This window comes from Pelodiscus sinensis, chromosome 18 (genome assembly GCF_049634645.1).
Source record: "Pelodiscus sinensis isolate JC-2024 chromosome 18, ASM4963464v1, whole genome shotgun sequence".
Lineage (NCBI taxonomy): Eukaryota > Metazoa > Chordata > Testudines > Trionychidae > Pelodiscus > Pelodiscus sinensis.
Window position 1 is genome coordinate 4,398,166 of NC_134728.1, and position 16,750 is coordinate 4,414,915.

General features: G+C 46.7%; 1 protein-coding gene across 1 annotated transcript in view; it reads left to right on the forward strand.

Moving 5' to 3' along the window:
• Positions 1-8,866: 8,866 nt before the first annotated feature.
• Positions 8,867-16,750, forward strand: part of PRPF6 (pre-mRNA processing factor 6) — a 50,599-nt gene continuing 42,715 nt past the window's right edge. Inside the window, exons 1-3 of the mRNA XM_075901012.1 lie at positions 8,867-9,079; positions 11,392-11,560; positions 12,570-12,688. Coding sequence (XP_075757127.1) covers positions 8,898-9,079; positions 11,392-11,560; positions 12,570-12,688 — 470 coding nt within the window. The 5' untranslated portion in view covers positions 8,867-8,897. The remainder of the gene's footprint in view (positions 9,080-11,391; positions 11,561-12,569; positions 12,689-16,750) is intronic.

Genomic DNA, 16,750 nt, shown 5'->3' on the forward strand with positions numbered 1-16,750 from the left:
AGCCAAAACTGAAAATATTGCTCTGCACCAAGAGGAAGAAAGAAATAAATAATAATAAAAAAACCCATAAAACCTTGTTCTGTCTCTGGATACTTGTCCTAATTTTGACAAAGAAGAAAAACATCAAGTCAGTGTATGGAAGCCTGACAGAGGTACAGCACAGCCAGTCCACTGAACAACTAGCGGGCCATAGCAAAATGTACTATGGAGTCCTGTCAAAACAACCTTGGAAACATTTTAGAAGGGTTCAGAGCCACAAAGGGCCTTCTGTTTTGCAATAATCATAGTCTTATACATATAAAACTATAGGGACTAAATTAGCTGTTGCCACTCAAGAGAAAGATTTTGGAATCATAGAACACTAGAATTTGAAGGGCCCTCGAGAGGTCATTTAAGTCCAGTCCCTTGCCCTCATGGCAGGACCAAGCACCATCAAGATTATCCCTGATAGATGTCTGTCCAAGATTCCACAACCTCCCTAGGCAATTTATTCCAGGGTTTAACCACCGTGATAGTGAGGAAGCTTTTCCTAATGTCCAATCTAAACCTCCCTTGCTGCAGTTTAAGCCCATAGCTTCTTGTCCTATCATCAAAGGCCAAGGAGAACAATTTTCCCTGCTCCTCCTTGTGACACCCTTTTAGATACTAGAAAACTGCTATCATGTCCCTTCTCAGTCTTCTCTTTTCCAATTTAAACAAATCCAGTTCTTTCAGTCTTCCCTCATATGTCAGGTTTTTTAGACCTTTAATCATTTTTGTGGCTCTTCTCTGGACACTCTCCAATTTCTCCACATCTTTCCTGAAATGTGGTGCTCAGAACTGAACACGATACTCCATCTGAGATATAATCATCTGAGTGGAAGAATCACTTCTCGTATCTTGCTCACAACAATCCTGTGAATTATGTTTGCTTTTTTTTTACAACACTGTCACACTGTTGACTCTTATTTAGAAGCTTCAGGGGGTAGCTGAGTTAGTCTGTACAAAAAAGCCAACAAATGGTCTGGTAGCACTTTATAGACTAACAAAACATGTAGATTAGATGGTATCATGAGCTTTCGTGGGCACAGGCCACTTCTTCAGATGACTGGAGTTTTGAGTTTAGCACGTGCAGACCCAAAATAAATAGGAGAGAAGGGTGGGGGGAGGAAAAAAAGGAAGGGGTGGGAGACAGGGAGCTAGAGGGAATCAGTAAGTATCTGAAGACTGGGTAGTTAAAATGAAGCAGATAAGAATCAAAGTCAATTGATAGTATCCTTCCTGACAGGAGTCTACACAAAGAGCTGCTTGCATCCTCATATTTAGCTTGTGGTCCACTATGACCCCTAGATTTCTTTCTGCAATTCTTCCTCTTAGACAATCACTTCCCATTCTGTATGTGTGAAACTGATTGTTCCTTCCTGAAACCTGGTCTACACTAGGGAGTTATTTCAAAATAATCCCCCTAATTTTGCAACTAGCTGGAGTTAACTGGCGTTGCTCGGTACTGCTCCCCGCCGGCCGATTCGCTCCTCCACCCCACCCCCCCGCCTGCCCTACTTCCTGCTGGCCGGTTCTCCTCCTCCGGATCTGCCCTGGCAACTCCCCTCTCCTTATCTTCCCCAGCCAGCCCCGCTGCCCCAGACCAGCCCTGCTTCCCGGCCCCTCCCCGCTTCCTCCCAGCCAGCCCGCTCCCCTCCCAGCTGGTTCCTCCCCCCCACCCATCAAATGTGGCCGGGTTTTTTTTTTAGACTACCTAGTAACCATAGCTGCGGGGGGCAGGGCAGATGCCTGAGCCATTGTCCGCATGGGGGTGGGGCGAGTCCCAGATGGCGCTTTGGGGCCGCAGGCGGCAGACACGTGACCTAGGGTGGGCAGGGCTGCCCCAGCAGCGCAGCGGGTTATTTGTTATTTTTACAAGTTGAGATTGGGCCCGATCAGGTCCAAAATTATCTTAAAACCTTCCCCTGGAGGAAAGGTTATCCCATGGAAAGTTTGGATGCAGTAGGTCTGATAGTGTCCAAGTTACTAGAGCCCAAACATACAAACATTCTCCTTTATATATTAGATAATAAACAGATCTTATTCCTCGGGGAATAGATTATTTTGAAATAGATATTTTGGGAGACATTATTTCAATTTCAGTTTTTTTGAAATAATTTGCTAGTGTACACATGCCTTAAGTGGAGTACTTTGTATTTTTCGTTATTTAACTTCATCCTATTTACCTCAAGCCATTTCTCCAGTTTGTTCAGATTATTTTGAATTTTGACCCTATCCTCCAAAGCACTTGCAATCCCTCCCAGCTTGGTGTTATCTGCAAACTTTATTAGCGTACTCTCAGTGCCATTATCTAAATCACTGGTTAAGATATTCAACAGATCTGGTCCCAAAACCGAGCCTTGTTATGGCTTTCCAGCATGACTATGAACCATTAATAACTACTCTCTGAGAAGAGTTATCCAGCCCGTTATGCACCCACCTTTTAATAGCATTATTTCAGTTGTATTTCCCTAATTTATTGATAAGAAGGTCATGTGAGAACGTATCAAATAATTTACTAAAGTCTAGGTATACTACATCTACTGCTTCCCTCTTACCCACAAGACTTGTTACCCTATCAAAGGATATCATTGTGGACAGTTCTCTGAAAACATCCACTCAATGTGCAGTAGCAGTCAAAAAAGCAAACAGAATGTTTGGAATAATTTAAAAAGGGATACAGAATAAGACAGAGAATATTTTATTGCCTCTCTATAAATCCGTGATATGTCCACATCTTGAATGCTGCATGCAGGTGTGGTTGCCTCATCTCAAAAAGGATATCTTGGCATTGGAAAAAGTTCAGAAAATGGGAACAAAAATGAGTAGAGGTTTGGAACAGTTGCCATATGAGGAGAGATTAATAAGACTGGGATTTTTCTTTTTAGAAATGAGGAGACTAAGTGGGTATAGAATAGAGGTCTATAAAATCATGACTGTGTATAGAAAGTAAATAAGGAAAAGTTATTTACTTGTTCCCATAACACAAGAACTAGGGGTCAACAAATGAAATTAACAGGTAGCAGGTTAAAAACAAAAAGGAAATATTTGTTCACACAATGCAAAGTCAACCTGTGGAACTCCTTGCTAGAGGATGCTGTGAAAACCAGGACTTTAACAGGGTTCAAAGAAGAACTAGATACATTCATGGAGGCTAGGTCTGTCAATGGCTATTAGCCAGGATAATTCAGGAATGGCGTCTCTTGTCTCTGTTTGTCAGAAGCTGGGAATGGGTGACAGGGGCCGAATCACTTGATGATTATCTGTTCTGTTCATTCCCTCTGGTTCAGCTGGCATTGGCCACTCTTGGAAGACAGGATATTGGGCAACATGGAGCTTTGGTCTGACTCAGTATGGCCGCTCTTATGACATTCTGATTGTATCTCCAGTGGGTTCAATCCTTTCTCCACACATGCCTCCCACACTTGATCAATAAAGACCCACTCATGATCAGCCATTTGGTTTCTGTCCTGTACTTCATCAGTGCTTAATGGAACCAGTTTTATGATTCTGGGGCTTTTTAGGCATGTTGGGGCCTTCAGAATTTCTTCCCGCCACATGCCCCATAAATCTCCTTAAACAATCTTTCTTTGCATCCCTCTCAGTCTCCTTTATCTTTTGCTCTGTAATCAATACCCTGACACAGCAACACACCCCATGTAAAATACCTTAATGTTTTGCAATTTGGTGCTGTCTAGGAATGCAGGGAGACAGAGGGCTACATTTATTTTGAGGACCTTAAAATGCAACAGTGATAGTTTATTCCCCTCCCCTGTTCAGCTAAGATTTATGCCAGACATAAACATTGCTATAAAATCCTTGAAAGAGAGTGAAAGCTACACACCAGTAGCAAACCCTTTCGAAATAAGAACAGATTCCCAAAAGTGCTGTCTGGTAGCATAATGGCAGTAATTGTCAAGGTACTGAACTATGTTTGCAATAAATGGCATTTGCAGTTGATTAAATGCCACAGCTCCACTTCAGCGTTTAATCTACAGCAAGCTTAATTATTTGCTTTGCATACATCAATGGAATGGATGTCCTTAAATAAGCAATATAGCAAAATATGTCCAGACAGATTACATTTAACTTCACACAGTGAGCAAAAATTAATTTTCTCAAAGGTCTGTTAAATGAGACACCAGTTCACTTCATAATACTAGGTTGTAATGATTAAGCTGAAGAGTGGATAGAAATTTACTCAAGCTTTGAAGACCTTTTCCCCCTTGAGTTTTCAATGAATTCTGGTAAGAAGTACTGGACTGCAACTTTCATATGCTTTCATTCAGAAAGGTGGGATTGAATGCTAAGTGTGGACATGCAGAAAGCTTCTTTCTTTCCCTCTTCAGCTATTCATCAGAAAGACGATTATTTCTGATGGATAAATTCATGTGCAAAGTGCTCCATCTTGTGGTAAGTGCACAATCAGAGGCCATTGAGAACCATCTCTGCTCCTCCATCTATTCTAAAAAGCTTCTCACAGTAGGAGAATGATCACTTGAGAGTTGCGTCAATGAAGTGGGAGTTTTGTGGAACTCTGGCAGTATTTCCAATGCAGCTTTGAAGCATTTCTGTCAGGTTTGGTAACAAATCTGTCACTCCGGCCAGAAATACAGTATGAGAAAAGTTCTGCCAACGAGATTTTTATGAAACTCAGCAGAGATTCATTCCAGTGAATCTGAGTGGCTTTATTTGTGTCTCGGCCCAAAGACTCCTGCCTCCCAAATACCACCCCGCACACCCAGCTCAGGTCTAAGCAACACAGCCCTGGTCTGCTCTACAGTTTTATTTCGGTTTAACGACATATAGAAGATGCAGTTGCGCTGATGCAAGTTTCCAGTGTAGACAAGCCTTTGAAACACTAGTGATCATTTGGAGCTTTGTTAGCACTCATGCACCCAATTGGCAGCCCAAACAAGAAGTAGCAACAGTGGGAAATTTTAAGAAAAAATTCTTAGATTTAGTATAGACAAGGTCCTGAGTTTTAAAAGCAGAGCAACATGGTGTGTGCACATGCATATCATTGTGTGAATGCATTGGTAATTACTACGTGCACACACACATAACTCACTCTCTCTCTCTCTCTCTCACACACACACACACTGAGTGTGTATGTAACTCTCTCCGTATGTGTACGTGCACATGTAACACACTGTATATATATGTCTCTGTATATAATAGTGTGTGTATGCAACATACTGTGTATGTCAGGGTCTATGTACGTAACAGTGTGTATGCCTGTGTATAGCACATTCTGTGGATAATATACTGTATGTCTATGTAACACTGTGGGTATGTAACACACAGTGTGCGTGTCTGTATAGATAACACAGTGTATATGTCTTTGTGTGTAGCATATTCTGTAGTGTGTCTATATATGTGACATACACAGTGTATATCTATTGTAACACACACACCATGATGTATGTGTAACATTGTGGGTATATGACTATGTGACATACATTGTATGTGTGTTACTGTGTGTGAATGGTTATGTATGTGACACAAACTGTATGTGTATGTAATACTGTATATCTAATGCACTATGTGGGTGGAACTGGGAGTGTATGTAACATATTTTATGTGTGTGAATGCATATGTAGCATTGTGTGTGGTAGATATGTATGTAACACACAGTGTGTGTGCAGTATTCTGTGGGTGTAGGTCTATGTGTGTGCAACATCTGCTGTGGGTATATGTCTTGGTATATGACACACTGTATGTATGTATTATTTGGTTGTGTAGGTAACACACGGTGTGGGTTCATAGCTGTGTATGTAACACTACATGTGATACAATGTTTGGGTGCATATTCAGATATATGATACAGTATGTGTGTTTGTGTGTCTATGAAAGATAGAGAAAGAGAGAGAGATGTGTGTGTGAGAGACACAATGTGGGTGTATGTCTAGGAATGTGACAGACAGCAGTGTGTGTGCATGTGTGTGTGTGAGAGAGAGACACTGTGTGGGTGTATGTCTAGGTGTGTGACACACAGCAGTGTGTGTGTGTGTGAGAGAGAGACACTGTGTGGGTGTATGTCTAGGTGTGTGACACACAGCAGTGTGTGTGTGTGAGAGAGAGAGACACTGTGTGGGTGTATGTCTAGGTGTGTGACACACAACAGTGTGTGTGTGTGTGTGTGTGTGTGTGTGTGTGTGAGAGAGAGAGAGAGAGAGAGAGAGAGAGAGAGACACTGTGTGGGTGTATGTCTAGGTGTGTGACACAGCAGTGTGTGTGTGTGTGAGAGAGACACTGTGTGGGTGTATGTCTAGGTGTGTGACACAGCAGTGTGTGTGTGTGTGTGTGTGTGTGAGAGATAGAGAGACAGACACTGTGTGGGTGTATGTCTAGGTGTGTGACACAGCAGTGTGTGTGTGTGTGAGAGAGACACTGTGTGGGTGTATGTCTAGGTGTGTGACACAGCAGTGTGTGTGTGTGTGTGTGAGAGAGACAGACACTGTGTGGGTGTATGTCTAGGTGTGTGACACAGCAGTGTGTGTGTGTGTGAGAGAGAGACACTGTGTGGGTGTATGTCTAGGTGTGTGACACAGCAGTGTGTGTGTGTGTGAGAGAGAGACACTGTGTGGGTGTATGTCTAGGTGTATGACACACAGCAGTGTGTGTGTGAGAGAGAGACACTATGTGGGTGTATGTCTAGGTGTGTGTGTGTGTGAGAGAGACAGACACTGTGTGGGTGTATGTCTAGGTGTGTGTGTGTGTGAGAGAGACAGACACTGTGTGGGTGTATGTCTAGGTGTGTGACACAGCAGTGTGTGTGTGTGTGAGAGAGACACTGTGTGGGTGTATGTCTAGGTGTGTGACACAGCAGTGTGTGTGTGTGTGTGTGAGAGAGACAGACACTGTGTGGGTGTATGTCTAGGTGTGTGACACAGCAGTGTGTGTGTGTGTGAGAGAGAGACACTGTGTGGGTGTATGTCTAGGTGTGTGACACAGCAGTGTGTGTGTGTGTGAGAGAGAGACACTGTGTGGGTGTATGTCTAGGTGTGTGACACACAGCAGTGTGTGTGTGTGTGTGAGAGAGAGACACTGTGTGGGTGTATGTCTAGGTGTGTGTGTGTGTGTGTGTGTGAGACAGACACTGTGTGGGTGTATGTCTAGGTGTGTGTGTGTGTGTGTGTGAGACAGACACTGTGTGGGTGTATGTCTAGGTGTGTGTGTGTGTGTGACAGACACTGTGTGGGTGTATGTCTAGGTGTGTGTGTGTGTGTGTGTGTGTGTGAGAGACAGACACTGTGTGGGTGTATGTCTAGGTGTGTGTGTGTGTGTGTGAGACAGACACTGTGTGGGTGTATGTCTAGGTGTGTGTGTGTGTGTGTGTGAGACAGACACTGTGTGGGTGTATGTCTAGGTGTGTGTGTGTGTGTGTGTGTGTGAGACAGACACTGTGTGGGTGTATGTCTAGGTGTGTGTGTGTGTGTGTGTGTGAGACAGACACTGTGTGGGTGTATGTCTAGGTGTGTGACACAGCAGTGTGTGTGTGTGTGAGACAGACACTGTGTGGGTGTATGTCTAGGTGTGTGACACACAGCAGTGTGTGTGTGTGTGTGTGAGAGAGACACTGTGTGGGTGTATGTCTAGGTGTGTGTGTGTGTGTGTGTGTGAGACAGACACTGTGTGGGTGTATGTCTAGGTGTGTGTGTGTGTGTGTGTGAGACAGACACTGTGTGGGTGTATGTCTAGGTGTGTGTGTGTGTGTGACAGACACTGTGTGGGTGTATGTCTAGGTGTGTGTGTGTGTGTGTGTGTGTGTGAGAGACAGACACTGTGTGGGTGTATGTCTAGGTGTGTGTGTGTGTGTGTGAGACAGACACTGTGTGGGTGTATGTCTAGGTGTGTGTGTGTGTGTGTGTGAGACAGACACTCTGTGGGTGTATGTCTAGGTGTGTGTGTGTGTGTGTGTGAGACAGACACTGTGTGGGTGTATGTCTAGGTGTGTGTGTGTGTGTGTGTGAGACAGACACTGTGTGGGTGTATGTCTAGGTGTGTGACACAGCAGTGTGTGTGTGTGTGAGACAGACACTGTGTGGGTGTATGTCTAGGTGTGTGACACAGCAGTGTGTGTGTGTGTGTGTGTGTGTGTGTGTGTGTGTGAGACAGACACTGTGTGGGTGTATGTCTAGGTGTGTGTGTGTGTGTGTGTGTGTGTGAGAGACAGACACTGTGTGGGTGTATGTCTAGGTGTGTGTGTGTGTGTGAGACAGACACTGTGTGGGTGTATGTCTAGGTGTGTGTGTGTGTGTGTGTGTGTGTGAGACAGACACTGTGTGGGTGTATGTCTAGGTGTGTGTGTGTGTGTGTGAGACAGACACTGTGTGGGTGTATGTCTAGGTGTGTGTGTGTGTGTGTGTGTGAGACAGACACTGTGTGGGTGTATGTCTAGGTGTGTGTGTGTGTGTGTGTGTGTGTGTGTGAGACAGACACTGTGTGGGTGTATGTCTAGGTGTGTGTGTGTGTGTGTGAGACAGACACTGTGTGGGTGTATGTCTAGGTGTGTGTGTGTGTGTGTGTGTGTGAGACAGACACTGTGTGGGTGTATGTCTAGGTGTGTGTGTGTGTGTGTGTGTGTGTGAGACAGACACTGTGTGGGTGTATGTCTAGGTGTGTGACACAGCAGTGTGTGTGTGTGTGTGTGTGAGAGACAGACACTGTGTGGGTGTCTGTCTAGGTGTGTGTGTGTGACACGCTGCGGGTGCCTGTGTAGGATCGCGGCGCAGAGCGCGCCCCGCCCGGCGCCAGACGCACAGACCCGCCCCCCCTGCAGGGGGCGGGGACACAGACCCGCCCCGCCCCGCCCCGCCCCCGCCGCGCGCCTGGCTCCCGCAGCGCCGCCCTCCCGCCCGCTCGGCTCCAACATGGCGGCCAGCAGCGCCTCGGCCTCCGCTTCCGCCGCGGCGGCCCCCGGGGGCCCCAACGCGACCGGGCCCGGCGGGGCCTCGGGCCTCACCGCCGCCATCACCGGCACCATGAACAAGAAGAAGAAACCCTTCCTGGGCATGCCGGCGCCGCTGGGCTACGTGCCGGGCCTGGGCCGCGGGTGAGCGAGGGGCCGGGCCCGCCGGGAGCCCCCCCGACCCGCCCCGCCCCCCGGGACCCGCCCCGCCGGGAGCCCCCCCGCCCCGCCGGGAGCCCCCCCGGCCCGGCCCTGCCTGGAGCCCCCCCCCCGGACCCTCCCCGCCCCGCCGGGAGCCCCCCCGGGACCCTCCCCACCCCGCCGGGAGCCCCCCCCCGGACCCTCCCCACCCCGCCGGGAGCCCCCCCCCCGGGACCCTCCCCACCCCGCCGGGAGCCCCCCCCCGGGACCCTCCCCACCCCGCCGGGAGCCCCCCCCCCCCGGGACCCTCCCCACCCCGCCGGGAGCCCCCCCCCCGGGACCCTCCCCACCCCGCCGGGAGCCCCCCCCCGGGACCCTCCCCACCCCGCCGGGAGCCCCCCCCGGGACCCTCCCCACCCCCCCGGACCCTCCCCTCCCCACCCCGCCGGGAGCCCCCCCCCCCCCCGGACCCTCCCCTCCCCACCCCGCCGGGAGCCCCCCCCCCGGACCCTCCCCTCCCCGCCGGGAGCCCCCCCCCCGGACCCTCCCCGCCCCGCCGGGAGCCCCCCCTCCCGGAGCCTCCCCTCCCCACCCCGCCGGGAGCCCCCCCTCCCGGATCCTCCCCTCCCCACCCCGCCGGGAGCCCCCCCCCCCGGACCCTCCCCGCCCCGCCGGGAGGCCCCCCCACCGCGCCCTCCCCCGCCGCCAGGAGACCCCCCCCCTCGGACCCGCCCCCGCCGCCAGGAACCCTTCTTGGGGCATGGGCTTGGTGTCCTTGCTCCTCGCTGGCTGCAGGGTGCATGTGTCGCACTGGTCCAAGAGAGCCGCTCTCCTGGCGCTGTCCGTCTTGTCCACACGGGACCGTGGCACCCCTGGGGAGAATTTAAACCGATTTAGTAAAATCCCTTTGGCAGGACGGCCAGTGGGCTGGACTGTCATCTACTAGGGCAGCGGTGGGCAACCTGCGGCCCATCGGGGTGGTACGCGAGGCCCCTCGGGACATGTTGTTACTGTTTCCATGCGCAGGGTTGCCAAATTCTGCTAATTTGAGTCTGTAGGTTCCCCCTCCCCCCCACAGGTGTTGTTAAAGTGATGCACACACAAAGCAGGGGCATGTGAAGTGAGGTGCATGCTGATTGCACTCAGCAGTGCCTGTGAGAGCCGTGCACTCCCTCTGCATCCAGTTAAGGTGGTGCTGCTACCCTTCAGTCTGCACACTGCAAATTCTTTTTAGGCAACCACAACTAGCAAAACTGCCATGGGAGACCGTCTTCGTTATGACAATTTTGCAGCCCACTGAGATGAAGGGCCACTCGTTAGCTTAGATTGCCCATTACTGCCCTAGAGCTTGTCTACATTTACAGCAGCTGTAGCATCCAGTGCAGACTGCTACCTATACTATAGTGATGGCAGAGCTTTTCCTTTCTAAGGGTATGTCTACACTACCCCCCTAGTTCGAACTAGGGGGGGTAATGTAGTCATACGGAGTTGCAAATGAAGCCCGGGATTTGAATTTCCCAGGCTTCATTTGCATAAAGCCAGCCGGCGCCATTTTTAAATGCCGGGTAGTTCGGACCCCGTGCCGCGCGGCTACACGCAGCACGGACTAGCTAGTTCGGATTAGGCTTCAGCTAATGCCTGGTGTACACTAGGAAATTATGGTGGTTTAACTACCTTGCTCGGGGAGTTGAAAAATCCATGCCTCAGAGCAACACAATTAAACTGACCTAACTCCCCATGTAGATTGCATTCTTGTCAGTTTAGCTACCATCCCTTTGGGAAGTGGATCACCTAAATCAGTGTAGGTATCATCTTTGCTGCAGCATTGTAGGTGTGGACAAGCCCTATAGCCATTTAAATTAACATCACATTTTAAACCAATGCAACTGTCCCATGTGGTCAAGGCCATAGGAGCTCAATGTAAGTAACTCTAATGCACATAGGTGGGTGGACAGAGATGCTGGGGACAGTGGATTTAGGGTTTCTGAGTAGGCACAGCCTTGCGTTACACAGGATGGAGGCTCTCTTTCACTCCATACTCCCCTTTCCCACATCTTATGTATTTTTAAAAAGGAGGTATCCCTGGAGGAGGGGCAGGGCAGAGAGAGAGGATAAATCCTGGGTCCCTCCTACATAGAACTGTCTGTTAAAGAGGACAGATGTTCTGAAGTGACATCATTTAACTATGGGGACCTGGTGACATACCTGTGAATTACAATATTTGTAAAGCCTAGTTTCGGAGTTTAAAACACACATCAGTTTATTGTAGCGCTATTGCTACAGGCTAAATGATGTCTACTGGTCTCTCAATGTAGTGCTACAGGTTTTACCACCCGTTCTGATATTGGTCCAGCTCGAGATGCCAACGATCCAGTGGATGATCGTCATGCTCCGCCAGGGAAGAGAACAGTTGGGGATCAGATGAAGAAAAACCAGGCAGCTGATGATGATGATGAAGATCTGAATGACACCAATTATGATGAGGTGATGGGGCTGTAGCATTCCAGTTAGCTGTTTCCTCCTGGTGGAGGGAGTTACTTGTGATTCTCTCTCCCTCACCCCAGTCCTTCAGCAGAGGATACACAGGCAGAATTCCTTGTAGAGTCACTTCACGCTACCCATTGTGTAGATGCCATTGCTATATTTGTCATTTTAATTTTGATGTTTGCTTATTGTTTGTTTGTCCCTGAGTGTTTTGGGTGGGATCTCAAAATTAAACATGAGTCCTCCTGGTCTGTGGGATGCCTCTGTATTTGATTTCAGTATTACGTATTTTTGTTAAAGGAAGGAAACGTTTTCACTTTACAGGAATTTTTATTCTTTACTTGAAGGTTTTACTGTTGAAATTCATAGAGTATAGGGATGTTAAAAATGGTTTAATTTAGAAACTGTGTAACCACAAAAATTCTTAATGGTTACGTGATTATTTGATGCCCGCCGGGGGTGAGGTCAGCAGCCGATGTGGTCCCCTGCTACCCCGCACTGCTGCCTCTGTATTAGCGGTGGCAAGTGGGAGGTGATTCGCGAGGGTAGTGGGATGCTGGAGCAGTATTTGTGTGCAGGGATGCCAGTGCAGCTCTGTCCTGCCGCCCCACGCTGTTGCCTCTGATACACAGGCAGCTGCTCAGGGGGCAGACGGCTCCCCTGCGTGATCTTCAATTAAAACTCTGACCAGCGGGCTTGGACTGAGCCAGTCTGCCAGTCTGAGTTTTAAAAGCAGAGCACATGGAGGAGGTGGGGGGCCTGTTGCTGTTAACTGGGACTTTTAACAGGTAAGCAATGCCTTATTGGTTAAACATTTATCTGGCTAGCTGCTAACATCCCTAGAGTTTTGGAGAGGGAGGGGATGCTTTAATTTAGTGCCATATTAGCTGGATGCTCATATTAGAAGTGGGCTTATTAAAATCTTTTCTTTATCCCAAATGATATTGATAACTAGAGTTGCTATATAACAGCATCTTTAAATTGAAGTTCCTGTTTTTAAAATTTTCAGTTTAATGGCTATGCTGGGAGCTTGTTCTCAAGTGGTCCTTATGAAAAAGATGATGAAGAAGCTGATGCTATATATGCAGCTTTGGATAAGAGAATGGATGAGCGGAGAAAAGAGAGAAGGTAGGATTAATTATTGCACAGTCAAGAGGCATTATTTGGTGATTTTAGTGGCACTAAGTGTAGGAGTCAGAACCCCTGATTTCTTTTTCTAGCTCTTCCACTCTCTCAGGCTTTGTTCTTTGACAGTCTCCAAAAACAACATTTTCAAAAGCAGTCACTGATTTTGGGTTGGGTGGCAATGTGAAAGATGCTGAGTCTAATTTGTGTGTGTGTGTGTGTGTGTGTATTTTATTTATATATATATATATATATATATATATATATATATATATATATATATATATATGGCCCATTCATCTTGAGAGACAGTGGTAAGCAGCAGCAGTGACAACCTATGAGTTGTGCCTGGATCTGCAACTTCTTTCATGGCTTATGCGTCCAATATTGGATTTGCACAGTTGATTACAATAGCTACATGCCAGTCTACTTCTGTTTTATGAGTCTGAGACTTTTTCTTTCTGAGACAGAGTTCATGACTTGCACAGGTCCTATTGAAAAATGACGTGCCCTGTTGTAATTGTTGCCAGGTGTTGTGATCTGATGACGTAGATTCCCAAGAGACTGGATTTATGTTAAACCTTTTCATGGTGTTTTTACATATATCCTTGAGTCTTAACTTTGGCCTTCCTCTTTCCCTTGCTCCACTTGTTAGTTCACCGAAGAGGATTTCTTTGGGAAGGTGTTTATCACTCATTCTCCTCACATGGCCAAGCCACCGGAGTCTTCTGTTGTTAAGGATCGCTGTGAGACTGGGTATGCCAGCTCTTGATAGGACATCTACATTTGAAACTTTGTCTTGCCACTTAATATTCATGATTCTGCGAAGGCAGTGAAGGTGGAAACTGTTCAATTTTTTCTCTTAGCATGAGTAGGTAGTCCAGGTCTCAGATCCATAAAGCAAGACACTTAATATGCATGCTTGGTATATCAGTATCTTTGTTTTCAGTGTCAGTTTGGGATTGTTCCATGCTCGTTTCGTAAGTCTGCCAAATGTTATGGCTGCCTTTCCAATTCTGATGTTCAGTTCTTTGTCCATGGAGAGATTTAGATAGTAGACCCAAGGTAACAGAATTATTGAACCACCTCTAATGGACTGTCATTCAAAATGACCTTGAGTGGTTGAGATACACCTTGAGCAAACACAACAGTTTTCTTCACGCTTACGTTGAGAGAAAATAGTTTACTAACTCTGTACAGAGAATCCATCAGTGCCTGTGGCATGTCTTCATTATGTGCAAGAAGCGCTGCATCATCTGCAAATAGGAGTGAGTGTGTGAGTTTAAAAATGCACAATTTAATAGGACTGAGAAGAATATACCAAAGAGGGTAGGAGGAAGGACACATCCCTGTTTGACTCCACTCTTCACCACAAAGGGTTCAGATGTAGATCCATCATAGTACACTGTTGCTTTCGTATCTTCATGAAAAGATATTATGAGCTTGAGTAGAGTTGGTGGACAGCCAATCTTAGTTAACGCTTTGTATAATCCTGATCTACTGACTGTATCGAATGCCTTTGCTAAGTCCACACATGCTATAAACAGTGGCTTTTCTTGCTCTCTGCATTTTTCTTGTAGTTGTCGAAGAGAAAAAATCATGTCCATTGTTGACCTGCCAGCCCTGAAGCCACACTGTGTTTCTAGATAGACTCGATCTGCGAGTTTTTGCAAGCAATTAAAAATGACACGGGCAAATGCTTTACCTGTAATGCTTAGCAAAGAGATGCCTCTGTAGTTGTTACAGTCCCCCTTATCACCTTTGTTTTTATGGAGAGTAATGATGTTTGCATCCCTCATATCATGAGGGACCACTCCCGCTCACCAACATTTTATAAGTAAGTCATAGAGGAAGGGGATGAGGACAGCCTTGTTAGCCTTCGGGACTTCAGCTGGAATCCCATTGTTATCTGGTGCTTTTCCACTGGAGAAAGCATCAAGTACTTGGGAAAGCTCTTCCACTGTAGCCTCTACATCTAGCTCTAACATTTCTGAAAGAGTTGGAATGTGGTTATCAAGTTCAGGATGTATTGTACGCTCATGGGAGTAAAGACTTGCATAGTGTTCCACCCATCGGAACATCTCTTGGTTTTTATCTATAATCACCTGTCCATTTAGATGTTTCAATGGAGCAACTTTGGTAACATTTGGTCCAAGTGCTTTCTTCAGTCCATCATACATGGTTTTCGCCCATATGGAATGCTTTTTGAATTCCAGAACACAGATCGGCCCAATATTTGTTTGCACACCGCCTGGATTCTCTCTGAAGAACAGATCTTGTATGTCGGAGCTGATCTCTTGAACTTTGTGATGGATTCTTTGTTATTCAGAAAAGCCTTGTTTTTTTTCTTCAAGAAGGGGCCTGAGAATGTCAACGTTTTCATCAATCCAGTCTTTGTTGGAAAATTTCTGTGTTCCAAAGGCAGATGTGGTACATTCATATATTGTAACACTCAGCATGGACCATGTCTTGTCAACAGACTGCTGGACAGGTTTGTCTTCCATTTTGCGAGTGAATTCTTCCACAAAGAGCATTTTAGTGCATCTCTAGTATTGAGAGTGTTAACCTTTGGTTTTCTGCAAACCTTTGATGTATGGAGTTTCTTTGGAGCAATTTTCACTCTACTGATAATCAATGAGTGATCAGTGTCACAATCTGCACTGTGATATTCACGTGTAAATTTAATGGAGTGGAGGTGTCTTCTGTGGACCAGTACAAGGTCGAGTTGATGCCAGTGACTGGATCTGGGGTGGTGCCATGAGACCTTTTCACAGTCTTTTAAGTTGAAAAAAGTATTAGTGATGGAGAGATGATTCTGAGAACTGAATTCAAGAAGCCTTTGACCGTTTTCATTCATTTTCCCAATGCCGTGATGACCTAGGCAAGTGGGCCAGGACTGGTGATCGCTTCCCACTCTTGCATTAAAATCACCAAGGATGTACAGTTGTTCACCGGACGAACAAGAAATGACAACTTTCTGAAGATTACCATAGAAGTAGTGCTTGTCTTCAGTGCATGACATTAGTGTGGGTGCATAAGTACTTATGATGTTAACGTATCCTGAGTTGGTGCTGAGCTATAGGGATATAGAATCATAGAATAATAGGACTGGAAGGGACCTTGAGAGGTCATCGAGTCCAGCCCCCCGCCCTCAAGGCAGGACCAAGCTCCGTCTACACCATCCCTGACAGATGTCTATCTAACCTGTTCTTAAATATCTCCAGAGAGGGAGATTCCACCACCTCCCTTGGCAATTTATTCCAATATTTGACCACCCTGACCGTTAGGAATTTTTTCCTAATGTCCAATCTAAACCTCCCCTGCTGCACTTTAAGCCCATTACTCCTTGTCCTGTCCTCAGAAACCAAGAGGAACAAATTTTCTCCTTCCTCCTTGTGACACCCTTTTAGATATTTGAAAACCGCTATCATGTCCCCCCTTAATCTTCTTTTTTCCAAACTAAACAAGCCCAGTTCATGAAGCCTGGTTTCATAGGTCATGTTCTCTAAACCTTTAATCATTCTTGTCGCTCTTCTCTGTACCCTTTCCAATTTCTCCACATCTTTCTTGAAATGTGGCGCCCAGAACTGGACACAGTACTCCAGCTGAGGCCTAACTAGTGCAGAGTAGAGCGGCAGAATGACTTCACAAGTTTTGCTTACAACACACCTGTTGATACAACCTAGAATCATATTTGCTTTTTTTGCAACAGCATCACACTGTTGACTCATATTTAACTTGTGGTCCACTATGACCCCTAGATCCCTTTCCGCCATGTTCCTTCCTAGACAGTCGCTTCCCATCTTGTATGTATGGAACTGATTGTTCCTTCCTAAGTGGAGCACTTTGCATTTCTCTTTATTAAACCTCATCCTGTTTACCTCTGACCATTTCTCTAACTTGCTAAGGTCATTTTGAATTATGTCCCTATCCTCCAAAGAAGTTGCAACCCCACCTAGTTTGGTATCATCTGCAAACTTAATAAGCGTACTCTCTATCCCAATATCTACATCATTGATGAAGATATTGAATAGTACGGGTCCCAAAACAGACCCTTGCGGAACT